Source organism: Hoplias malabaricus, chromosome Y (assembly GCF_029633855.1).
Source record: "Hoplias malabaricus isolate fHopMal1 chromosome Y, fHopMal1.hap1, whole genome shotgun sequence".
Taxonomy (NCBI): domain Eukaryota; kingdom Metazoa; phylum Chordata; class Actinopteri; order Characiformes; family Erythrinidae; genus Hoplias; species Hoplias malabaricus.
Window position 1 is genome coordinate 80,816,837 of NC_089820.1, and position 25,783 is coordinate 80,842,619.

General features: G+C 39.9%; 3 protein-coding genes and 2 non-coding genes across 7 annotated transcripts; 2 read left to right on the forward strand and 3 right to left on the reverse strand.

Moving 5' to 3' along the window:
* Positions 1–1,036: 1,036 nt before the first annotated feature.
* LOC136679208 (serine/threonine-protein kinase NIM1-like) lies at positions 1,037–17,588 on the reverse strand. 3 transcript variants are annotated; one of them, XM_066657609.1, is made up of 9 exons: positions 17,452–17,588; positions 15,009–15,129; positions 12,120–12,271; positions 11,933–12,022; positions 11,615–11,742; positions 6,795–7,228; positions 5,266–5,565; positions 4,332–4,600; positions 1,037–4,051 (listed from the first exon to the last, which is right to left on the reverse strand). In XM_066657609.1, the coding sequence occupies exons 6-9, from the start codon at positions 6,853–6,855 to the stop codon at positions 3,290–3,292; spliced, it is 1,392 nt and encodes a 463-aa protein (XP_066513706.1). In that variant the 5' UTR covers positions 6,856–7,228; positions 11,615–11,742; positions 11,933–12,022; positions 12,120–12,271; positions 15,009–15,129; positions 17,452–17,588; the 3' UTR covers positions 1,037–3,289. The 3 variants fall into 3 exon arrangements, with proteins under 3 accessions (XP_066513706.1, XP_066513708.1, XP_066513707.1); XM_066657611.1 differs by having other exon boundaries at positions 11,600–11,742; XM_066657610.1 differs by having other exon boundaries at positions 11,933–12,045.
* Positions 10,313–15,102, forward strand: LOC136678559 (uncharacterized). The gene is made up of 7 exons (XM_066656603.1): positions 10,313–10,385; positions 11,006–11,101; positions 11,618–11,757; positions 12,146–12,422; positions 13,295–13,476; positions 14,289–14,347; positions 14,947–15,102. Exons 1-7 carry the CDS (start codon positions 10,313–10,315, stop codon positions 15,095–15,097), a joined length of 978 nt encoding a protein of 325 aa, XP_066512700.1. The 3' UTR covers positions 15,098–15,102.
* Positions 16,745–20,847, forward strand: LOC136679209 (bone morphogenetic protein 2-like). The gene is made up of 6 exons (XM_066657612.1): positions 16,745–16,917; positions 17,528–17,964; positions 18,180–18,316; positions 18,577–18,699; positions 18,799–18,994; positions 20,025–20,847. The coding sequence occupies exons 1-6, from the start codon at positions 16,868–16,870 to the stop codon at positions 20,450–20,452; spliced, it is 1,371 nt and encodes a 456-aa protein (XP_066513709.1). The 5' UTR covers positions 16,745–16,867; the 3' UTR covers positions 20,453–20,847.
* A 1,080-nt stretch (positions 20,848–21,927) lies between these two features.
* trnar-ccg (transfer RNA arginine (anticodon CCG)) lies at positions 21,928–22,000 on the reverse strand. Its single transcript has one exon. It is a non-coding gene; the product is annotated as a tRNA-Arg (tRNA).
* A 2,446-nt stretch (positions 22,001–24,446) lies between these two features.
* trnar-ccg (transfer RNA arginine (anticodon CCG)) lies at positions 24,447–24,519 on the reverse strand. Its single transcript has one exon. It is a non-coding gene; the product is annotated as a tRNA-Arg (tRNA).
* Positions 24,520–25,783: the final 1,264 nt, after the last annotated feature.

A 25,783-nucleotide genomic window follows, 5' to 3' on the forward strand; every position in this document is an offset into this window, starting at 1 on the left:
TTAAATAATAGGCGGCACGGTGGCGCTGCAGGTTAGTGTTGCAGTCACACAGCTCCATGGGGCTGGAGGTTGTGGGTTCTATTCCCGCTCCAGGTGACTGTCTGTGAGGAGTGTGGTGTGTTCTCCCTGTGTCTGCGTGGGTTTCCTCCGGGTGACTGTCTGTGAGGAGTGTGGTGTGTTCTCCCTGTGTCTGTGTTGATTGGCGACTCAAAAGTGTCCGTAGGTGTGAGTGTGTGAGTGAATGTGTGTGTGTGTCTGTGTTGCCCTGTGAAGGACTGGCGCCCCCTCCAGGGTGTGTTCCCGCCTTGTGCCCAATGATTCCAGGTAGGCTCTGGATCCACCGCGACCCTGAACTGGATAAGGGTTACAGATAATGAATGAATGTTAAATAATAAATAAAATGATGGGTCAAATTGCAAACACACGCATTAAGAGATGAATTTGTATGAATTAGTGACTTATTAGTTATTTATAAAGTTCTCTTTATACTATATGACCAGTACTGGATCTTGCTGCCCAGGTCGGCATGTTGTCACATCACACGTTATTGTATGAAGCTGAATGGATCAGATTTAATGCATTTGGATCAATCAGTGGGTTATAGCACAGGCTGTGCCTTGTTCCTTCTTGAAAAAATCCCTGGATTAAGATCAGAATACATTCCCAAAAAACCCAACAGGTCTGATAACACATACAAGCGTTCCCAAAACCTTCCTTATTGAGAACCTGCCTGAACAGTGAGAGATCAATTAGCAGTGTTGTAAGACAGAGCCCGGGGCTATATCAAGTTTACTCTATGAGAGGAGTCAAGGAACATGCAGTCTCCATACCTGACCAAGCACCCCAATCCAAGAACGTCCAATAAATTTTCATGGTAGTGAAAGCAAATTCCAAAATAATAGTCTCATTGGTTCGGTGCAAATTCCAAAAGATGTATTGATGAGTCATACAGCTTTTGTGGAATTCAATGCCTGGAAGATTTAATAAAATGATAGATCAAATACAAAACAAACATTCAGAGAATTCTGGCGTACAGGGTGAGAGTACTCAGGTGTGGTTTTCCGTCATATCGAGGGCGTGAAGCTGTCAGTGAATCCAGAGGCACATATTACTCCATCATGCTATCATTTTACAATAAATATGCTTTATCAACACATATCAACAAATTAACTTGTAAAACATACACTTTGATTTATTTTATTTTATTTTTGGTCCACAACTATTGCATCAAAGGACTGGTGTCTCCCCGCCTTGATTCAGCAAGTGATTCAGGATAGGCTCCCAACCCATCGTCACCCTGAACTGGAGAAGTGCCTACAGACAATCAATGAATATAGCAGTCTACTGCATATTGCTGCCCGATTCTCTAACTTCATGCTCAAAATGCAACTGCTTCAGACAAGCTACAATCAAATGCTGTGCATCACTAACCAACACCAAATTAACACTAGCTATGCTTCAACTCTATAAACACACCAGTTCAACCGTCGTGTCAGAAACTACCACAGCTGACAGAGTTTACCAGTTCGCATGGTTCTTATAACTCAGCAATAGCACTACTTTCTCATACTACACATGTACCCACTACTATAAAGACATAATAATACATAGATTACACTGATGTTCAAGGGAAGATTTAAATGGGTCAGTAAGCTTCAGCTTCGGAATATTTTACTGGGTGGAGCAAGAGTTTGAAAAACATTGTCCGGTCGTTTCAGGCGCTAAAACACACCATGGATCTGTCTTGTAAATCACTCACACACAGAAAGACTATAATTTGATTAAAAAATTAAAGCTGGTGCAATTCAACTGGTTTATGAACTGTTCCACAGGGGTGTGTTATTCTTAGCTTCAATTCAAAGGCATTCTTGTTTTTGTTATTAATGCATCTTCATTTTACTTCATCAGAACTAATACAAAGCAGACCATACCCCTACAATGTATATCAACTTCCAGTAAGTGCCACACTTAATACTGACAACAAATAATAAAAAGCATTACACAAAAAACAATGCAATTTTATTGATTAAATTGTAGCAGCGTTTTTCTGAGATACAAACTCCACCTCGAGTCAATGTCAGAGGACTTTGGTGTGACCCCCCTGGGTTTGTTAAGTGGATTATTCAAAGGTGTCCATAGGTGTGAGTGTGAGGTGCCCTGTGATTGACTGGGACCCTGTCCAGGGTGTGTTTCTACCTTGTGCCCAATGATTCTTGGTAGGCTCCGTGACCCAGAACAAGATAAAGCAGTCACAGAATATAAATGAATGAATATATAAAGACGTTTGTTAAATAGTCAAATACCACAGTAGCAGACAATGGCACTGACAATCTTCTGATAAAAAAGTTCGCAAGACAGAACTGTTGTTACAGTTTTGCCACTGATTCAAAGAAATCTAAGCACTGCTTGAAAGGGCAATGCATTTAGTCTGAAAGAGAATTGGGTTCAGCTGCAGTCTCCTGTGTATATGGTCAGCAAGTGTGGGCCTGATGTTAAAATGACTCATTAGGAAAAATCTAGGTCAGCGGGAATAGTTATCTGGCAGTTTCTAAAGCGATGATTACTTTGGAATATATATATATCAGTGGCATAATTGAACTGGCTTCAACTTATTGCAGTTTTTTTTAACAATCTGTACATATTTCTTGGCAGAGTAATAAAATATTAGTATGTTAAGCAAAATTTTCATTCTTCCATTCATTCATTTTCTGTAACGGCTTTATCGTGTTCAGTGAAGAGCCCATGGACGCTGTGAAAACACACCAAACCCCTGTGACCCTAGGGTTTGAAACCAGTGACAGTTACGCTACCTGTTGCGACACATATACATATATAATGAATTATATGAATTATAACACTGACATTATAAGCATTCCAGAAAAGTTCACATCAATTACACAGAATGTATAGGTGCTCTTGTTCACTCGGAAAGCGTAGTTTGAGATGTAGAGCCCATCCTGAGCCTTCATGTCCCAGTGGAGGATATAGCTGTCATGCTGAATATAACACAGACACCATGAAGAAAATCATTTGAGCTCTCCAAATGAAAACGATGTTTTGCAAGAGATGATGTCCCCATTCAAATAGGCACTAACATTCACAAGAGCAAGTTGGTGTAGTCTGTCCAAATGAATAGAAGCTGTAGCATTGTCGAATGTAAGCTGACGTTGATGTTATTTTCAGGGTTTTTTCATATCATTAAATAACTTGAAACTAAGAACTGATTTGACTGTAAGTTAAATCAACACCTCCTTTTTTTGGACATCATTAGTAAGGAAATCTGTGCCATTCAAAGAATGGAGCACACAGAGGAGTGGTCTTGTTTCTGGAAGACTGTAGTTGGGTAGGACCAGCGTCGCCAGCTTTGCTGAAAGTCTTTTGGACACAGGCTAGTGTACCCCACCGCTTCCAGTGTACTCCTCCTTTGGACGCGGTGCAGGACTATGCGGTACGCTCCTGTTAAAGGGCTTTTAGAGTCCAGTGGTGCATTGTTCTTCAGATGGATCTCTGTGATGCCCATCTCCTCTAGTTCTGCTTTGACCACCTGCTCATCTGCACTGAGGACGCTTGAAGGGTCTGCCAGGTGCTCCGGCGTTCTCAAGGCAGTCGAGTATGGTTGAACATACTCGATGTCCTTCAGCCAGACACTGGACATAACCTTGGCCAAGGGGGAGCGATCAGCGGGCACCTGTCTCAGGAGGCCCTTGATAACGTTCTGGCAGGGTTGTGGAACATATGAAGGAATAGCAAAGGCACCCTGGAGGATGCAGAGCTTTAACTTGCTCAGGCTGGGACCGTTGAAGGGGAAAGTGGCTGTGACCATGAAGTAGAGCAGCACTCCGAGAGCCCAAAGGTCCACAAAGTGCCCCACGTAGCCCTCTTCCTTGAAGAGCTCAGGGGCTGCATAAGGTGGAGAGCCACAGAAAGTAGTCAGGATCTGACCAGGTTTGCACTCAGTGCTAAAGCCAAAGTCACCAACTTTGACAGAGTAGCTGGCAGTGTAGAACACATTCTCAGCCTTTAGGTCTCGGTGGATGATGTTGTTGTCATGCTGAGAGTGGAAACAAAGACTTTTTTAGAAACAAACTCATCTATAGGTGAACTCAATCTGTACTATGTTCCATAATTTATCACCCAGTGTCTCTTTTCAATACCCACCACTACCCCGAACAAGACGAAGTCGGTGTGGGAAATGAATTAATGAATATTTACAAGACCAGTCAAAAGACTGAGCACACCTACTCATTAATGGAGCCATTAACTAATACTGCAGTCTCATGGTTAAGGTATCAAAACAATGAAACAACTACTTTGACGGACAAGACACTTACCATGTGTCTGACTGCAGATAGGATCTGAGAGAACACTACTTTGCTCTCCACACCAGATAGTCTGCCCCTGCTGGAGATCTTGGAATACAGCTCTCCTCCATCAGCATACTCCATCACCAGGTGCAGTCTTCGGAAGGTTTCCACAACCTCATACAAGCGCACAATGTTGGGGTGGGCCAGCTTCTCCATGCAGCCGATCTCAGTGGAGAAGAGTCTCTGCGTGTGCCTGTCCAGACGCACTTTGTCCAGTATTTTGATCGCAACCCGTTCTTGAATTGAGGGTATTAATGGAGCAGGAAGAGGTTGGGGTTGAAAGGGACAGAGATGGAGAAGTAGAGTGTTTAATAAATGCAACAAATGAGTGTAGGACAGGGCCTCCACTTACAATACACTTCTGGCTGCAACCAGGACTGTCAGAGAAAATACAGTCTCTAACTGGCTATTAAAAATAAATAAATATACCAAAACACAACTTTGTTCACCGAATCACCGAATACAGACAGCGAAAGTAAAGGTCTAGCAAATCAACCGTGATTAGCTTAGGCGAGACTATGTGTGCCCTCCTTACATGGATTAGCCTACTTCTGCCTCTGGACTTACTGTGCCAAGGGAGGGCAAGAACACGCTGACATCACCGTCCCCCAAAAACAAGAAGTGCCAGAGGCAGTGACCAGCTCACGTGGACTGACCAAGTAACGAAAGAGCACCTGGGAGAAAGCCACAAGAACTTTGCCTCTGTGGCAGGTGAGGCGGTGAAGTACATCACAATCTGGAATGTAGATCTTTGATATTTTATTAAAGGCATTTTAATCCTCAAAGCTTCAAGTGCAGCAAGAATATAAACAAGAGATTTTTGGCGATTTGAAGATTAAAGTATTAAGTAGCTACACTAACAGTCAAGTACAAAAAGCAGAGAGGCACTGTGGTCACCTACCTTTGGTGAGGTCATGGATGCCCAGTCTGACCTGAGAGAAGTTTCCGCTTCCAATCTCTCCGCGGAGCTCATAGAAGCCAATGCGCCGGCCAAAGGTGAGGTCATTGATGATTCTCTCAGAATGAGTAAGGTTGTGGACAGCCTGCTCGAACACAGTGAGCTTAGCCTCTGGTTCAGAAGAATCTTCCCTGTTCTCCAACTTCTCTCTTTGCAGAACTTTCCCCCAGGCCTCCTCTTGCCAGGCCAGCTTTGGGATCAGCTCTCTGTTGTGGGATGGCATAGTCTGCTTAGCCACCTTCCCTAGAAGGGCAAAAAAATTGAGAGAGAGAGAGAGAGAGAGAGAGAGCAGAATGGAGAGGGAAATATAATGAGTATTTTAATGTCAGAGACACTCATCATTGAAAGACTATATGTTCGCTTTCCAATATATATATATATATATATATATATATATAGTCATAACATTATGACCACATTATGTTTCTTCCCTCACTGTCCATTCCCTCAACTCCATTGCTCCATTGACCAAACTGAAGCACTTTGTAGTGTTGTAGTTAGTGTGGTTTTTCTTTTTGTACGAGTGGAACAGACACAGCAGTGCTGCTGAAGTTTTTAGACACTCCCTGTCTACACAATTGGAGAAACCTAACTTGTTGGTCCACCTTATCCATGTAAAGTCTGAGCCAGTAGCTCATCTGTTGCTGCAGCTTGTGTTGGTCTTCCTCTAGCCCTTCATCAGTGGTCGCTGGACTCTCCCCACAGGACGCTGTTGGCTGGTATTTGTGGTTGGTGGGCTACTCTCAGTCCAGCAGTGACACTGAGTGGTTTCGGATCACCACTGCTGTGTCTGATCCATTTATAGCAGCGTAACACAGAGTAAAAACAAATAACACCTGCTCTCTGGTGGTCCTGATTACTGAAGAAAAGGATGAAAGTGGGCAAAAAAATATGCAGAGCAACAGGTGCACTACAGTCTGTAATTGTCGAACTACAAAGTGCTCCTGAATAGTCAGTGGAGCTGAAAGAATGCACAGGGAACAGTGAAGAAACAAGTACATGGTCATAATGTTATGGCTAATTGATGTATATATCTAACTGTACACCACTATAGCCGATTAGATATTCCATTCATGCTGGACTTCTTCTTGAATGAAGCACACTACAGAGCAGCGAGTCAAAACAGAGACCGTTTTCACAGTGCTTAATTTTAAAATTCAGAACGTTGTTGTGATAATGTTCATTTTGAGTGTTGTTGTTATCCCCAAATAACAACTACACAATTAATATGTAAGATATGTAAATACGAGAGTGAGTAATTAAAATGTGCCCCTATATTCATCACAAGTTTAAAGAGAGCGGGACAAAACCTATGGGGAAAGCAATCAAATCTATACAGGTCAATAATGCAGCATTTAAATATACAAAGCTATTACTAGATAAATAAAAAGGCTCATTTAAATATTACAACAATTTCAAAGCTATAACTGTCACCTACTAAGGCACAATGCAATTTGGATAAGTTCGCTTACACAGTAGATGTCTTTTCTCATTCTTCTTTGGTTTGATGTTCTTATTCCTGTTCAGAAACATGGTGAGCTTGCTGTATGTTCACTTCACATTTCACATGTCCATAAAGCGAAGGTTTCTCTCATTTTAACTGAACACCAAACTCCAAATTCCACCTTCTGTAGAAAACTCTGATTTGGTGGTTCAAGCTCTTGGTGAAAACTTGCTGAACTTCTTCTTCTGTGTCTTCCTGGATGTCCGTGTGTCCTCTCAGGGTTTGTGCTGTCTTCTTCAGAGCGATGTGTCAAAGCACAGCCTCTCTGGAGCCAGACACACACTCTGAACCTCCTGTCCACTCGCAGTCCCTGGCCACTGAGCGCTGTCTACTCCAGCAGCCTACTCCTGAGGTTTCAGGCACTGTTAATCCTCCACACAGACTTTCTGACTGACCTACAGACTAAACACATGTTTCACAAACCATTAGCTGTCAATCATTCACACAGATACTGATGGGATTATGGATTGTTTTACTGTCTGCTGAGAGATGTATAGGATCAGCTGAGAAACGAAGGTCAGAGAATGTTTGTTTTGGGATGTCTTCTGAACTTTAGGAAAAACAGAAAATCTGTGGTTGCATACAGATCTGTAAATGTAAACAAAATCATATTTTTTTCTTTATAAAAACTGTATGTTTTCTTGGAAGGGTAAACATTTCTTATTTTCTATTTTGTTAAGGTTGAATGGGCAGAAATGTACAGCTAGTCCAAAATTATATTGTACATTTATATTACAAAAGAACAGTTATCCATCCATTATCTGTAACCCTTATCCAGTTCAGGGTCGCCAGTCCTTCACAGGGCAACAAAGACACTCACACACATTTTTGAGTCCCCAATCCACCAACCAGCGTGTGTTTTTGGACTGTGGGAGGAAACTGGAGCACCCAGAGGAAACCCATGCAGACACAGGGAGAACACACCAACTCCTCACAGACAGTCACCCGGAGCGGGAATCGAACCCACAACCTCCAGGTCTCTGGAGCTGTGTGACTGCGACACTACCTGCAGCGCCACCGTGACGCCCATATATATTATAGTTCTTATAATTTTAAGGGTAGAGTTTACGTACACATGCGTAATTATATAACACTTGTGGGTTAAATTATTTTTCCATTTGTTTACTTACATATGACTGCACTGAAAGTACTATTTCCATGTATTTGCCTTTGTATTTTCTTGCATGATCTAAAAATACCCATTTCCTTTGTCCATTTCCAATAACAATGTCAGATTTGTCATAAAAGCTTCACATTACAAATACAAGGTTTTTCATAATGGTAATTATTTCTGTTTGTGTTTTTGAGTTTGTGGTGGTGTTGTCTTCTTTTTCAGCTGGAACTAAGCAATTTTTCTGAATCTAATTCTTACACAATACACAATGTCCCTCATTACAGCTGGAGGACAAAAAAGAGACATCAACTCAGACACCTGTCATTTGACTGTGTAGACAAATCCAGATATGTCTTGCAGGCTGCAAATAAGCACTAGGCTAAGACCTTATTAATTTCTCTGACTGTGCAGTGAGTGCATTAAAGCGAGCGCACGTGCGGAACCAGCAGCAGCTGACTCACATATAATCCTGCTGCAGACTGAGAGGGACAGTTAATTTAACCAGCTAACAAATCACACCTCCAAATCAGCCTCAGCTTCGCTGAAACTGAAGTAACACACCTGAAAGTACTGTCTACTGTATTGCAAATGGACTTCTTTTTTGTCTATTTCCTTTTCTAGGTAAAGGCTTTTTTGAGATACACATCCTTCCAGCCTCAAGCTGCTCCACCTTTGAAGGACTTTGAAACCTTTCCACAGGTCAGAGGACTGCCCCTTGTTCTATTATCATGGAAAAGGTGTGGATTTCAGGACCAAGGCAGAATGCATAACAAACAGCTTCTCCTAAAGATCAAAAGAAGGAAACTTAACCTCTAGGTTTGCCGTTCCGTTTCTTCGCCATAAACATGTTTCTTATAACTGAGCTTCCAATAGACTATCAAGTCCAATCCTTTTAAGCTCAGAATGAATGATAAACATATGGGTCGCTGAAGTGATGGCAGTGAGTTGCAGGCGTCTAAGTGATTAAGGTGTCATCCAGGTCTTGACTGGATCAGAGACAGAAACGGTGTATTTGTGACAAAGTGGAGGACTAACAAAAGATCAATCATTACAATGAGTGAGATGGAAACGGCTCGGGGGGAGGGGGGGGTGAAGAAAGGACATCAAAGAACAGAAACTTAACTCAGCACTGGCTGAATACGCTCACAGAAGAACTAAGGATGTGGTGATCTAGAGTTTGAGGAAGTAATTTCTAAAATATCCTGCATGGTGGAAGCCTTTTATATAACCATCCCTCATTTTCATGCTAGAGTCGGGTTATGGCTGTGTGATTGTGATCTATAGCTGTAGCACATCCAGTTTGTCATTGTTTCTTAATTAAATGGTCAGAGTGTATACAAAGTCATGGGGAGTGCTTTTATATGAAATGCCCCAATCTAGAGAAATTCACCAGACTTGCTCACAGAAACAGGAACCAGAAATCCAAAAAGCATTAACAGAAATCACAGTATGTTTTAAAATAGTAATAATGTCCTCCCTAATATTTGGGACACTGATTCCCAAAAATACACAAAAGATACCTCTGATTGATCACCATCACGGTCAAGAAATCCAAGTCGGTAAACATTTTTATATCAAATCATTCCGTGAAAGAAGCATCCACTGAAAACATTGAAGATTTACTAACAAAATAAAATGTGTGACTGTTTCTGAAAACCCTTTTGCGGATGTTCTGACCCTAATCTGGAATCATGTCAGCTCTAGATGCTGTAAACCTGTAGTGCACTTGCAGGTATGACTGCTATCTAAGTGCACTAACGTTCATATAAATCTGCAATAAGGAATAGCATCATTCTTTGCTTGAGAAAAAAGCCTGAAAGTAAAGTTGCCTATGTTGCTTTGACCTCTGTCACAAACACCATTTGGCTTGTGCTGAATAAACACCAAGGTGCAGCTCTCTCCGCAGGAGGGAGGGATTGGTGTGTCCTCGCAAGCTCGGTTTACTCGTGTTTTGCTTTAATCGGAGGTGCTAAACACCTTCTTCCAGAGATAAAACATGATAATACCTTCCAATGAGAGGTGCTTAGAGCCTCAAAGCCCTTTAAGCTGTTCATTAGAGAAAGGATGGGCAGGAGAAACATGGCGTCCCACGGAGAGATCTCGCGCCCCGAAAAACAAGGGGAACTTCAGAGGTGAAAAGCTCTACGGGTTCTTTAGCAGGGAGTGTTCCCTTTGAACTTTGATGTGTCCCCCGCCTAGCAGCAGGCATTAGAGTGATGGAAATTTGATTACTCCTTCTGCCCTTTCATTTTGCCCCAGTGGGGAGCATTTAGACAGCCACATTTGTGACCTGAACCAAGACACGTATAAATATCCTGAGATAAGACAACAGACTTAGTCAGTCACAGTCAAGACAGAGAAGAGTGTGCGCAATGCTAAGGAATTTTGCTATGGATAAGGCACCAGTGTGTGTGCTCCTCCTTCTCTGTGCATGTCATCAGAGTTGTAAGTATTTTCCTATTGCTTATCCTATATATATATATACTAACATGATAAGAAACCTGTTCATGTGTTCATGGAACTACTGTGCTACTGGCTGATTTTTCTACTGTCTCCATCAACAGCTCTAACTACTTCAGAAAATAGTCAAAGTAGCTGACAGAGCACAGTAATTCAGTCTTATTCCGATAACAGTGTCATGCTAAGGACTTGCTCATGACACAGAAAGCCCTTAATGACCTAGTTCTGGTGTGTAAACATACCGCAGTCCACCCAGAACACTTCTCTTAGCTGAGATAGGCATACTCATATGATCAAATAGAGTTCAGCTGGATGGTCATTTTCTTCTCTTTTTTTTCAAGTGAATTTAGTTTAAATCCAGAAAAGAAATTTGATTTGTTCGTGTTAAAATTCCAATGACATTTTTGACCAAAATGAAAAGTGATCAATCAATAAAGATGTGTCTTTTTTAAATAATAATAATAATAATAAGAAGAAGAAAAGGTATATTACTATTGTAAAACAAAATTGCTAAATGTTTTAATAATATAATATTTATGTAGTGTGTGTCAAAAACAACCAGCTGTTACAATTGTTTATATGGTGTACATTTCTTTGTCTTTCAGTGACATTTGTAATGAACAAACATGGAGAATCACGGAATCTATTCGCAGAGAGAGCATGCTGTAGACGCCAAAGTCACTTCATCTACATAGGAAAAGGTGAAGAACAAGTCAGGGTGCTCCTATAAGCCTACAGAGAATTACTTTAATACCAAAATGGCCTCATTTTCATGTTCAATTTTTATGCTATTTGTGAATACATTGCACTTCATAATGCGGGATATTTCAGGAGAAATTAACCAATAAAAATGTGTAAAATAAACTGTCCCTGTCAGAAAAAAAGAAAAGAAAGAAATTGTATTGATTATATATTTAATTCCAAATATTTCTGCATCATTTCTATTAGCGTTATTGTTATGTTCATATAATGTACACAGAATGCTAGTATGTCAATATGTAAATATTAACAGAAACATGGGGTTTTGTTGTTTTAGTTCTTGTTAGGTAACATAAACCTACCAATAAACAATGTTTTTTCATCTCCTTTAAAAATGTTATTTCAGAGACACGAGGTCTTCTTATCAATGCACCACAAAGAATCAATACATCCTGTCCAATATACTGCTTAAAAACAAATGACTGATAATATATTCTTACCGCTTTTACACTCACCAGATATCTCAGGGAGTCCAGTGAACGTGGATGTGGGCATGTGCAGAACACACTGCGGTCAATCACGACCTTCCTCCTTTGAAGTTGGGATGCAGAGCTACTCCAGACATTCCTCCATTTTGGACTTCCTGAGAGAAAAAAAGGTATTAGAGGGTCAATAAAGCTATTGACGACACTATTTACCTGAAGTAGAAACAAACAAGCAGACATTACATTTAAGACTAGTTTACTGTTTCTACTAATGACAGTACAATGCTACAATGAATTATTTTAACTGATTTTTTTATAAAATAATTTAATGGAATGGCCACACATTACCGTAAGGGTTATAAATAGAGTCTGGTCTTGGGCTGCACGTAAGGTCCTATTTCAGTCCCATTAGAGCCACTTTCTCTGGGCTATTCAAATCTGAAAGAAAGTATAGTCCACGACTAGTCCAAGGTTTAATCCTTGACCAGTGCTTTAAACTGTTAAAATCAAGAAATGCTGGATCCTGATCACTTACTAAAATAATGACTGTTCTTTGGCCAGATGCGCATGCTTAGAGCTTCATCTCGAGACTCTGATTCAGTCGGTGTTGGTGCGCCATCGTGTGGATCAGGTTCCACCTGTGAGCCCACTGGGACACGGGTAGACAAAGTGCTGCTTCTGGATGGCCTGCAGGAGGTTGAAATCATTCAGGATTGTCACTGTGAAGCCAAGGTTACGCAGTGCCTCCGGGCGCCTTCACTTAAGATCTACTACTTCGAAACACCATACGAAACCGTCATAGACGTTGGGAAGTGTGTGGGGTCAAAAGGTGAACAAGGTAAGAAGAGAAAGAATGAAACATTTGGGGCTTCAGTGACCACTGACTTGTGAGATAGTTTTAAAATCTTTTCAAACGTTGTTTTGCCCCAAATCCTGTAAGAAAAAGCACTCTTTAAAACTTGCCTTTACTTGGAGCAGCCATTGAGCATCGCTAGCAGCTTGGTTGGTGAATAAAAATTAGAATATGTACTCTTTCCACAATGTTCAACTTTCCAATATCTCCTTCAAACTCTAATGTATAATCACGCTTCTGCAAATTCATTTAAAAAACTAATGATTTACTCATCGCACACCGCTCACCTGCTTTCTGTTCTGATTAGACTTTCATTAGTCATCTATTCCCTTTTTAATTAAGCATAAGGAAAGTTATTGCCCATAATAGTGTGTCATCTGAGACATGAGCAGCCTATAACGAATACGTAAAAACATATCAGGCATATCCCTTTAAAAATGTATCCACTGAAAGCTTCTCTACGACAGGCATTGCTCCAAACAACCCTTTAGAATATTGATATTGAAGAATATAGGCTTTCAGATTAGGTTAGAATTCTGATTAATCATCAATCACCTTCTTTTTTTACATTTCAAACACTCAGCTACCCTCGCTACTGTTAAATGGCATGATAAATAGACTAATAAATAAATGTGACATTAACGTTTATTACTATAAAAGACTGCATTGTGTTTGTTTTGAAGTTGCCATTTTAGAGATAACAATGCTTTGTTGTGTTGTGCTGAGTCTAGTCATGAACCTACAGAGGAAATAACTGAAATGTAATTGTCTGCTCTGCATCAGCTAGTAATTATATTATGTCTCCATTGTGATAAGTTGCACTAATGTCATTAAATGAATGATTGGTTTTCTCACAGAGGGATTTTCCTGTGTGCCGACTAAGTTTGATTCTGCTCTTGTGGACACTCCAAACAAAGTGGAGCTAATTCAGACGGTGTCAGAGTGTGATTTAAAAGAAGGCTGCTACAGAATCCCGTATGTGGAATTTCATTATGAAATCACATACAATGAAGAAGGACTCAAAGAAGAGAAACTGCAGGTGAGTGAACTATGAAACAGCGTATAAAGTACTAATGTATTGAAAGTGTACTTAAGGAGTTTTACTGCGGTTAATACAAAATGATACACACCAAATACATTTGTAATTTCTTACATGAGAGCACATATTGATTGAAAGTTTTGGCTGCTGATTTTACATCAGTGCTGCTTAACAATTAGTCAGGAAATCAGCCATTTCCATTTGGTGTCATCCATGACTAATGAATGATACCCTTTTGCTAGACGCTCCAGTTAAGCCTATGATCCATTTCCCCAATGCAATCCACATCTTACTCTCACTGTAATTTTAACATTATTGGCTTGTAAAAGCACAACTCAACTTGAGTGATGTACATAGTTTATTTCATTTAGAATTTATATTCATTCATTCATTTATTTATTTATTTTTGACAATGACTTAAGATAAGTCAAAATCTTATATTCCCACCTAACAGCCATTCTAGTTTACATAGTCTGAAGTTATTCATAGAGTGACTCCAACACAGTTTAAGTTCATTTTGTTACATCAATCTGTCGTGTTTAAAAGCACAGGCCTGGATTTTAAAGTCCAAAATGCTGTTTCGTTTTAAGTTAAAGTAATACAGACCATCTGTTTCAGCTCCAGGAAGGTGTGAGGTTAGCGTCCCAAATGGGCCCAGCAGGTGCCAAATCAAAGCACTTAGCATGTTAAGAGGCTGGCCCTGCCCCCCCCCCCCCCCCCCCCGGGGTCTGGAGTTGACTGGTAAATGTTAGCAACTTGATTGAGTGGTGAGCTGATGGCTTCTCTCTGTTGTATTGTTAACTGTCTTACAGGAAATAGATGTGGGGAGATGTTTGGGAGTCTGCACCTCAGGGAACCGCTGTCTTCTCAGGTACACTTCAAAACAGCTGACATAACACAGCTTTCCAATGGCCTACTATAAAATCTAGGCCTAAATACTAATCCTAACCTTATCCAAAAACATTAAAACCTGTCCTAAAGTCAAACCCGCCTTTCTTCAAATTCTGGTCCCCATAGAGAGAAATATATTCTGAAATATTGATCATTCATGTTAGATTTTTCATCTTGGAATAATAAGTATATACAATAGCACTTACTATCATTTACAGAGTAATTCTTTAAAATATATTTATTTATTTATTATGTGCAGCATGTTACAATGTCTGCAGTTTTATACTGCAATAATTTTCCAAATACCTAAGTGTTCTCAAACTAAAATGTTTTCTACATTTGCGAATGTTGTTTTTAACTCTGTTTTAAAGCAAGAATTTATTGGAATTAATAAAACTAAAGCTTATTTAAGAAAATAAAATGTTATATATCAGGACCATATTTTATTAGCTGCTATGCTTACAATATATCTACATTTTTGAAACTGACTTGTTTAATCTATAATATCTACATGTATCCAGACACTTTCGGACTGTTAATTAAACTTTAGACTTTATATTGACTTCTTTACTATTTCAGGAGTGCACTGGACTCTACAGTGTGTCTGCTCTGGTCGGAAGGTCAGGGCAGTGCATGTGTACCTCAGGGCTTTGAGAGCCACACCTTCCTCAACCAGCACGGTCAAACTCGCACTGTCCTCTCTATCACCTCCTGCCTCTGTCAGTCTTAACCACAGCGCCCTCTTCTGGACCCACCTCAACACTGCAACGACCACAATTCGTAAAGAAAAAAGAACTGTTTTAATTTTAAAACGTGAGCCTTTATCATTTTAATTTGAACCCTTTAACTGTAATCCTGTATTCCGTTTTTTACAAAAATAATTTGTGTATTTCCCTTTCATGTTAAATTCAATTTTCTATTTTTTTAAGCAAAAATTACCAATTTTAATCGAAATGTAAATGTTTTCTCTTCAATTTCTATTGGCCTCTCTCAGCAGTCCCTGTAATATATGTAAAATATGTAAATAGAACGTTGTAAATAAAAATGTATGTCTGTATTTTGTGGTAAACTCACAGGATGGAAAACAGAATAAAAAATAAAACAGGCGGTCAGAGACATATTAAACATACTACACATATTTACACCTAAAACCAGAGGAAGACGAAATGACAAACCCCAAATGGAAGATGTGATTAAAACATGCAGTGTTTCTTACATTTACTTTGACTTTTATTTAATTGAGGACAATATGAACCCAAAAAATGTTTTGTTTTGGTTGGTGTGTGGTCAAATTAATTTAATTATTTTTTCAAGTTCTTAAAGGAAATAAATAAATAATGTAATAAATAAATAAAATATAAAGCATTTTCCTGATTTGGGGTTTGTAAAAACACTAAGTGTAAATGTATATACATATATTTATCAACTACATATACTGTAGTTTATACCACACATATCCATGTACTAAAAATAACTGCATTAAATAGGCCCAATAAAAGGAGGAGCAAAACACCATGCATTTTAAGTCACTGATGTATTTCAAATTGAGGTTTGTAGTAGAACTAGCTCGTGAGGTTTATTAGTTTATTGGTCGCGCGAGGCTGTTGTCAACACGGTCGGTGTTTGGTCAGTTTGTTGTAACAGCTCGTGCGTGGGACACGTGCTTGTTAAAGTTCTTTTTTCAAGAGAAACCGCTCTTTTCATGAGCTGAAGAGTCAAAAAAATCAAGCCCCTCACAACAACGTGTGATTGTTGTGGTGTATTTGTACACGTTGTGTGTTATCTTTGAAGACGGTGGGTAGCAATAGATGCTAACACTGGTGAAGACCACCTCAGTGAAAAACACTTGGAATTCGGAGTCTTGTCTTTAATTTTTATATATTTCCTGTCCAAATAAATGTATTATTATTACACATATCCACTCTTGCTGTGTGTAGGTCCCTTATTTGAACAGGAACCTGATTACTTGTTCTTTATTAATCTTTACATAGCCAACTTGGCGTGTTTGAAAACCACACTCTGGTAACAACGGAAAAACAATACAACATTAAAATACAAAACGTCATAGGTTTTTTAACGGCCACATTTTAGTTTCAGCCCCTTCCCCACGTTAACTTCACGTAAAAATATTTGCTATGCTCAAAACTGTATAAGACGATGCATAGAACTAATTTTAAAAGGGTATTTAAAGAATTACAGGTTTTCCACGTTAGAGAGGAATCATCTAACCAATAGACAAAATACAACAAACCAAGAACACTCCTCAACTGCGAATCTACACCACATTTACAAATCACTGATCCAGGGAATATTGAAATCAGGAAGCCCCGTTGGGATTTATATGTTTTCATTAACATTAGGCGACTAGAATGAAGGGGCTTGTGGCTATTTATACTAATGTAAATTAACGGGCCGATTAACACGGCTCTGTGCGAGATTTGAGGCGCGCAAACCAACTTTACTCTTCTACTCGTAAAATATGATCCTTAAGTAGATTTAAATGGCTGTGTTTGAGCAGGTGTTGGCAACGTTTTGCCTTTGTTTGCTGAGGTAATTGTTGTTCCTGTATCAAATTATCCTCGTTTGTCTAAATTCATGGATCCATTTTGAGGACGTTAACCACCCGTGGCGCGCAAAATGTCGTCACTGACATTTTCTTCCGTACCATTTAGAGAAGACGAGGGAAATTGTACATTGAGAGCTCAATGAAAGCTAACTAGGTCTGAAAATACACACGGAATAACATGTATAATTACAGTTATACGCCACAATGCGCTAAATACATCGTAACTTATACAATCCGTTGAGTTTAGTCTAAACCTAGGCCTGCTTCGTGACGTAGCTAAATTTACCAGGTCTTCAATTCAAATGTCAACACAGCTAGAGTTTTATTTTATGCAACTTCAGTTTTCTAACTTACTATTTCTTTGTTACAGTGTAGGCCTATTTATATTTGTTTTTATGCCTAAATAAACGGGGAAAACTTGAACGAGCCGTTGCCTTCACGCTGTAATCACCAGTCGGGTTCACACCTTGTTAACACCGCCATTAGCTTTGCCTTACAATCCCTCATTATTGACTTACATTTGCGATCAAATAGCACCTCTTTATCGCTGTTTACCAAAGACTTAACGGTGCTAACCGTTTTCATATAAAACAGAGGTTGGATAAAGGGCTCCAGTCAATTGACACCAAGACTTCCGCGAGGTGAATCACCAGAGAAGAGCCAGTGCGAGGCTTACACCCAGAGAAACATCAGAAACGCCTTCTTCTGTGGATACAGGAGTAAGATGGTGCCCGTGCTTTTCTTTCTCGTCTTGACTTCCTTCTTAGGTCTCGGTAACACCAGACCGTCTCTGAACTACCCGGAAAACCACTTTTCAGTGGAGGGTGAGCCTGCAGAGGTTCGTTCAGCTGCTATTAAAAGGCTTTTGGAGGTCTTTGGGATGGAGGACCCCCCGACTGCTCTGCCTCGCTCCCACAAGCAACCCCCTCAGTACATGGTGGACCTCTACAACACAGTGGCGGACGCGAACGGGGTCACAAAAGACCCCACGGTGCTGGAGGGCAACACCGTCCGCAGCTTCTTCGACAAATGTAAGGAAAAGGAGAACCGAAATTACACGATTTTTTCACGTTTGGGCAAAATGTACATTTATATGCTGGGTTTAATATAATGAAAAATAAAGAGGGGCATATGTGGGATATAAATGTAGAGAGGTCAGGACTGTATGAACAGTGCTGCAATAATCTGATGCGCATTGACGACATCGTGGGAAATGGCCTTGTAAACAACTCCTGTTTTCCAACAGTACGCAGTGACCACATCGAGTTTCTGTTCAACTTATCCACGGTGGCAAGGAGTGAGAAGATACTTACTGCTGAGCTTCATCTGTTCAAACTGAGACCCCTGGCAGCTCTAACATTCAACAGACAACACTTCTGCCAGGTAAAATTCTCTCATATTAAAAATGCATGTTTAGCACACTTGTAGCTAATAAATAAACACTTATAATTATAGTGATGTCACCCAGCCACCAACATGGAGTTTGGTTGGCCTGTGTTACAGCAATAAATAAAGAAATGCAAATATTCATTTTAATTTAAACTGAACCAGAAGTACAGTATTTATAAACAATTCAAATTGAGATTGAGGAGCAGAACCTGCTACAAAGTATATATAATGACCTTTGGTTGTGTTTTTTGCAGGTCAATGTCTATCAGCTTCATGAAAACAGCAAAATGAACATTAGCCAGAGCAAGAAGCTTGTGACCTCAAGGCTTATTCCCATACATTCAAATGGCTGGGAGGTTTTCACCATCACTCAAGCTGTAAGTATTTTAATCTGTGTTAGTTCGAGTGGTCTTTAATGATCTAAAGGTTGAGTTTTTATAATGGATTATGTGTAAACACATTTATTTTCCCTGCAGATCCGTTCCTGGACGCTAAATGAGCACGGTAGCCTGGGCCTGCTGGTCAGTGTGCAGACTCTGTCAGGGATTCAGATGGACCTGAGGACTGTCCGATTTGCCACAGCTCAAAGTCACCATCACAGTAAACAGCCCATGCTGGTCCTCTTCACTGATGACGGAAGGCGTGCTGCCTCAGTGGAGGTTGCTCCCAGAGGTAGGCCAAGTCTATTTAAAAAAAAAAAAGGACTTGTGCAGGTATATGCTGTTTGAAATTTCGATGCATGTTTTAAAAGAAATTACAATTTTGACACTCTAAAACAGGGGTCCTGTTTACTAATACCAATACCTTTACCAATTAAAGAGCCATTTGGACCCATTTCACACAGAAAAGAAAACACTGGGAGCCACAAAACCCTTTTGAAGTTTTAAATGAAATAACACTGCGCATACGTTTTTTTTTTGCCTTTGTGCTATGTATAAACAAACTATACTGTGTTACATTTATGAAACCAATGAACGACTGCAGAGAGAATGAAATTACATTTCTGCATGCAACAAAACATTTTTAACTCCGAAAAAAAGACGTTGTGTTGACGGTAAAATACTCAATGTCTATTTGAGTCCTTGTAGTAACGGAAAAAAACGCAGAACTTAAATTATTCACTGACAGCAAACAAAAACGCTGTCCTTTCTCTGTGTGCCGTCATTATTTTACTGGCGCAGTGCAGTCAGCGGTCAAACAGTTCAAGAAACCACACACTGGCGGGTATATTAAGAGCAACAAATATTTTAAATATTAAATATTTTAGATGTTACAAGATCGCCACAATCTTCATAGAATTACTTTTTGAAAATGAACGAACCAAAATAGAAGGACTGGCGTCCCCTCCAGGGTGTAATCCCGCCTTGCGCCCAATGATTCCAGGTAGGCTCTGGACCCCCCGCGACCCTAGAATTGGATAAGCGGCTACAGATAATGGATGGATGGACGAACCAAAATATAATACATTTTAATTAAATACTCATTCATTATTTTCTAAAGCTGAGCCGCATCCGAGGGATCAAAGAGCCGCGGGTTGCCGACCCCTGGTCTAAAACATCAAATTAAAAATCATAAAAAAAAGCATAAAATATATTGTGCAAAAGGGAAGACATTTTTCCAGTATGTTGAACCCAATAAACTGCGTACTACAATTTGTACGATCAGAATTTAAATAATGCTATTAACTTTTTCTCTTCCCCAGGTTCTGAAGATTCCTCAACTGGTTCCAGTCTCCCATTGCCCAGCCTGTCACTTCCAGTAATGGGACATCGGAGGGCCCGCTCCCTCGACTATGATGATGAAAGAGAGAAGATGGCATGTCAGCGTCTTCCACTCTATGTAGATTTTGAGGAGATCGGTTGGTCTGGGTGGATTGTGTCACCGCGTGGCTACAATGCATACCATTGCAAAGGCTCCTGTCCCTTTCCACTAGGCCAGAACATGAGGCCAACCAACCATGCCACAGTGCAGTCCATCATCAACGCACTGAAGCTCACCAAAGGCATTGAGACACCCTGCTGTGTGCCTGACAAGCTCTTCTCCATTAACCTTCTGTACTTCGATGATGATGAGAATGTAGTGCTAAAGCAGTATGATGATATGGTGGCAGGAAGCTGTGGGTGCCACTGACATCCTAAAACTCTATATAACATGTATATTAACAGCCCAATTCGGATATGTACAGGTGCAAGCAGTACAACTGATAGAAAAGCAGTACTATATGGGGCAACATCAAGAACACAGCTTACTGTTTATACATTTTTTTAGACATGAGTAGAAAAAAAAAATCAAGAGCACTGATAACTGATGGATGAATTGCTCTTTTGTTCTTAAATGCTTTGTAAATATGTAAATAATAAATGCTAATATATGTAGGAGCCTGGCGTGATGACTTGTAAAAGATGTACATTTGTATATTGCATGTTGTGAATTATTAAAAATGCTAAATAAATTGTAAAACAAACATGAAACTGTTAAAATGCAAGATTGAGGCACTACTAAACCATGAATATGAAGTGTTTATATTAATTATTTCAGCAGATTCAAAAAGCTAAAAATGTTAAGATTTGTTTAATGTTTGCATCTCATCACAATGTTTACTGTTCATTGTCAGTAAAGAGATGTTCTATATAAGCTTCATTTGCAAAACAGTTCTCAACAAAATGAGAAATATTATGAATGCTGAACAACTGACAATGACAACATTGGAAAATAAAAAAACAAAATATATATATATATATATTGCTTGTGTGACTCAGGGATCTAATGCAGTATTGTGAGTAAGTAATATGTAGCAACTCTTACGGCAGCACATATTTAAACATGGAACTACATCACTTGTAGTGACCCAGTGGCCTAAAGGATAAGGCATCAGCCTTCGGAGCTGGGGATTGTGAGTTCGAGTCCCATCTGGGTCGATCTTTAAGCTTCTATGAGATAAGTACATCTAAACCATCAACAACTCCATTATAATTGTGGCAGATGGCAGCAAAACAACAAGAAGTTTGATTCACAGGAAAATGCACCTCAGTATAAGTCCCACCTGAGCTGAGCACTGTATACAACTGTTTACATGCAGAGAGCTCTTTGTCTAATAAACAACATGAAAGCCAGTTTCAACACTGATGTAGGAAGTTGAAGTCATCTAAACTCAAAGAAAAAAAGATTGGCAATGGATGAAGAAGCATCATTTAAAACCCCATTATTATCTCAAACCTGTTTATTCATTCATTCATTCGTTGTCTGTAAGCCTTTATCCAGTTCAGGGTCACGGTGGGTCTGGAGCCTACCCGGAATCACTGGGCGCAAGGCAGGAACACACCCTGGAGGGGGCGCCAGTCCTTCACAGGGCAACACACACACACACACACACCTATGGACACTTTTGAGACATCAATCCACCTACCAACAAGTGTTTTTTGGACTGTGGGAGAAAACCCACATGAACACAGGGAGAATACAACAAACTCCTCACAGACAGTCGCCTGGAGCTGTGTGACACTGATACTGTGCTGCTCCAAACATATTTTTTTGCTGCCATCTGCCACAATTATAATGGAGTTGTTGATGGTTTAGATGTAGTTATCTCATAGAAGCCTAAAGATCGACCCAGATGGGACTCGAACCCACAATCCCCAGCTCCGGAGGCTGATGCCTTATCCTTTAGGCCACTGGGTCACCACACAATGCAGAGAATGTATTAATTAATTAGTATGAATCTAATAATGTAAGTCTGTAATTATTTGTCATTGTGCAACATACGATACAACATCTTCCACATTTAACCCATCCATTGCATTGAACACACACACACACACACACATTTAGAACAGAGATTTAGAGAGAGAGCAGCAGGCAGCAGTGTGCAGAACTCGTGAAGCTGTTGGAGGTTAGTTTCCTCGCTCAAGGTCATGAAGATCTTCACTGAGCAAATTATTCATTCATTCATTCATTCATTATCTGTAACCCTTATCCAGTTCAGGGTCGCGGGGGTTCCAGAGCCTACCTGGAATCATTGGGCGCAAGGCAGGAATACACCCTGGCCACCAACATGGAGTTTGTTGGCCTGTGTTACAGCAATAAATAAAGAAATGGAGATATTCATTTCAATTTAAACTAAACCAGAAGTACAGTATTTATAAACAATTCAAATTGAGGAGCAGAACCTGCTACAAAGTATATATAATGACCTTTGGTTGTCTTTTTTGAAGGTCAATGTCTATCAGCTTCATGAAAACAGCAAAATGAACATTAGCCAGAGCAAGAAGCTTGTGACCTCAAGGCTTATTCCCATACATTCAAATGGCTGGGAGGTTTTCACCATCACTCAAGCTGTAAGTATTTTAATCTGTGTTAGTTCGAGTGGTCTTTAATGATCTAAAGGTTGAGTTTTTATAATGGATTATGTGTAAACACATTTATTTTCCCTGCAGATCCGTTCCTGGACGCTAAATGAGCACGGTAGCCTGGGCCTGCTGGTCAGTGTGCAGACTCTGTCAGGGATTCAGATGGACCTGAGGACTGTCCGATTTGCCACAGCTCAAAGTCACCATCACAGCCCATGCTGGTCCTCTTCACTGATAACGGAAGGCGTGCTGCCTCAGTGGAGGTTCCTCCCAGAGGTAGGCCAAGTCTATTTAAAAAAAAATAAATAAAAAATAAAGGACTTGTGCAGGTATAAATTTCGATGCATGTTTTAAAAGAAATTACAAATTTGACACTCTAAAACTGGGGTCGGCAACCTTTACCAATTAAAGAGCCATTTGGACCCATTTCACACAGAAAAGAAAACACTGGGAGCCACAAAACCCTTTTGAAATTTTAAATGAAATAACACTGCGCATAACAGGGTTTTTTGCCTTTGTGCTATGTATAAACAAACTATACTGTGTTACATTTATGAAACCAATGAATGACTGCAGAGAGAATGAAATAACATTTCTGCATGCAACAAAACATTTTTAACTCCGAAAAAAAGACGTCGGGTTGAAGGTTAAGTAAGTAATATGTATCAACTCTTCTTGCAGCAGAGTACATATTTAAAGATGGAGCTCCAGCACATCTGGTGGCCTAATGAATAAGGCCTCAGCCTCCGGAGCTGGGGATTGTGGGTTTGAGTCCCATCTGGGTTGATCATTAAGCTTCCATGAGATCAACAACTCCATTATAATTGTGGCAGATGGCAGCAAAACAACAAGAAGTTTGATTCACAGGAAAATACAACTCAGTATAAGTCCCACCTGAGCTGAGCACTATATACGTTTACATACAGAGAGCTCTGTGTCTAATAAACAACATGAAAGCCAGTTTCAACACTGATGTGGGAATTTGAAGTCATCTCAACTCAAATAAAAAAAGATTGGCAATGGATGAAGAAGCATCATTTAGAACCCCATTAAAATCTCAAACCTGTTTATTCATTCATTCATTCGTTGTCTGTAAGCCTTTATCCAGTTCAGTGTCACAGTGGGTCCGGAGCCTACCCGGATATCACTGGGCGCAAGGCAGGAACACACCCTGGAGGGGGCGCCGGTCCTTCACAGGGCGACACACACTCACTCCTATGGACACTTTTGAGACATCAATCCACCCACCAACATGTGTTTTTTGAACTGAGGGAGGAAACCCACATGGACATGGGGAGAATACAACAAACTCCTCACAGACAGTCACCTGGAGTGGGACCTGCCTTGCGCCCAGTGATATCCGGGTAGGCTCCGGACCCACTGTGACCCTGAACTGGATAAAGGCTTACAGACAATGAATGAATGAATGAATAAACAGGTTTGAGATTTTAATGGGGTTTTAAATGATGCTTCTTCATCCATTGGACATCTTTACTCTTTTGCTCATCAATGAATAAACAATGCTTTTTTAAAATTGAGCTTACATGACTTCAAATTCCCACATCAGCCAGTGTTGAAACTGGCTTTCATGTTGTTTATTAGACAAAGAGCTCTCTGTATGTAAACAGTTGTAGACAGTGCTCAGCTCAGGTGGGACTTATACTGAGTATTTGCAACTGAATCAAACTTCCCTTTTTTATTTTGCTGCCATCTGCAACCACAATTATAATGGAGTTGTTGATGGTTTAGATGTAGTTATCTCATAGAAGCTTAAAGATCGACCCAGATGGGACTTGAACCCACAATCCCCAGCGCCGGAGGCTGATGCCTTATCCATTAGGCCACTGGGTCCCTACATCACTCATCATATTAATTAATTAATATGAACCCAATAATGTAATTCCGTAATTATTTGTCATTGTGCAACATACGATACAACATCTTCCACATTTAACCCATCCATTGCATTGAACACACACACACACACACACATTTAGAACAGAGATTTAGAGAGAGAGCAGCAGTCAGCAGTACGCAGAACTCGTGAAGCTGTTGGAGGTTAGTTTCCTCGCTCAAGGTCATGAAGATCTTCACTGAGCAAATTAATCATGTGTTAAAAAACGGAATGAAATTTTAAGTTAGTGGTCAATGTCTCAGTTCGTCAATTATGAAGAATAAAGCAGCTGTGGTATAACAGCCTGTGGAATTGAGTTCAAGTCCCGCCAGGTTGCTCTTAGATCTGAATCATAAACAATTCCATAGTAAATCTGGCAAACTGTAAGAAAATTAGAGGGGAAATGGCCGTCGACTAAACTGGAAGTATTTCACTGTGCCTGGAAAGACAGCCTTATAGAATATAGAAGTATGTACGTTCAGCACATCTGTCCTCACTGATTGAAAATAATAAAGACAATCCTAGAACACTCTTTAATGTAATCTCTAAACTTACAAACAATCGGGCAGCTACTGATCCACAGATCCCAGCCATTCACACAGGCAATGCTTTTATGGACATTTTTTTAACAACAAGATTGAAAATATTAGACAAACAATAAATGCCATATTACTAAATCCAGCCTGTCTGTCATCTGGTGTGGATGATATAGAACAAAACATAGAAGAAAGACTAGAGGACTTTGACCCACTACCACAGTTAGAACTGGAGGAAATCATCTACTCGTCAAATTGCACGACCTGCACACTTGATGCAATACCAACAAAACTATTTAAAGAAGTATTACCAGTCATAATCAATCCCATTTTAACAATCATAAATTCGTCCCTTAGACTGGGTCACATGACCAAAGCATTTAAACTAGCAGTTATTAAACCCCTGATCAAGAAACCAAATCTTGATCCTAGTGTACTATCCAGTTACAGACCTATCTCTAACCTTCCCTTCATATCTAAGATCTTAGAAAAAGTTGTGGCCCAACAACTTAGCTCATGCTTGCATAAGAATAAAATATATGAAAAATTTCAATCTGGTTTTAGACCACACCATAGCACCGAAACGGCTTTAGTTAAGATAACAAACGACCTTCTTCTCGCCTCTGATCGAGGCTGCGTATCCATGCTAGTTCTACTAGACCTCAGTGCAGCTTTGGATACAATT

Coding starts and splice junctions, on each gene's coding strand:
- LOC136679208 (XM_066657609.1), bottom strand. CDS start 6,855: ATGTTTCTGAACAGGAATAAGAACATCAAACCAAAGAAGAATGAGAAA. Junction 5,566..6,794: donor TGAGAAAAGACATCTACTGT/GTAAGCGAACTT, acceptor TTGCCCTTCTAG/GGAAGGTGGCTAAGCAGACT. Junction 4,601..5,265: donor CATCCATGACCTCACCAAAG/GTAGGTGACCAC, acceptor CCTCAATTCAAG/AACGGGTTGCGATCAAAATA.
- LOC136678559 (XM_066656603.1), top strand. CDS start 10,313: ATGCTAAGGAATTTTGCTATGGATAAGGCACCAGTGTGTGTGCTCCTC. Junction 10,386..11,005: donor CTGTGCATGTCATCAGAGTT/GTAAGTATTTTC, acceptor TTTGTCTTTCAG/TGACATTTGTAATGAACAAA. Junction 13,477..14,288: donor TCAAAGAAGAGAAACTGCAG/GTGAGTGAACTA, acceptor ACTGTCTTACAG/GAAATAGATGTGGGGAGATG.
- LOC136679209 (XM_066657612.1), top strand. CDS start 16,868: ATGGCTGTGTTTGAGCAGGTGTTGGCAACGTTTTGCCTTTGTTTGCTG. Junction 17,965..18,179: donor CCGCAGCTTCTTCGACAAAT/GTAAGGAAAAGG, acceptor GTTTTCCAACAG/TACGCAGTGACCACATCGAG. Junction 18,995..20,024: donor AGTGGAGGTTGCTCCCAGAG/GTAGGCCAAGTC, acceptor TCTCTTCCCCAG/GTTCTGAAGATTCCTCAACT.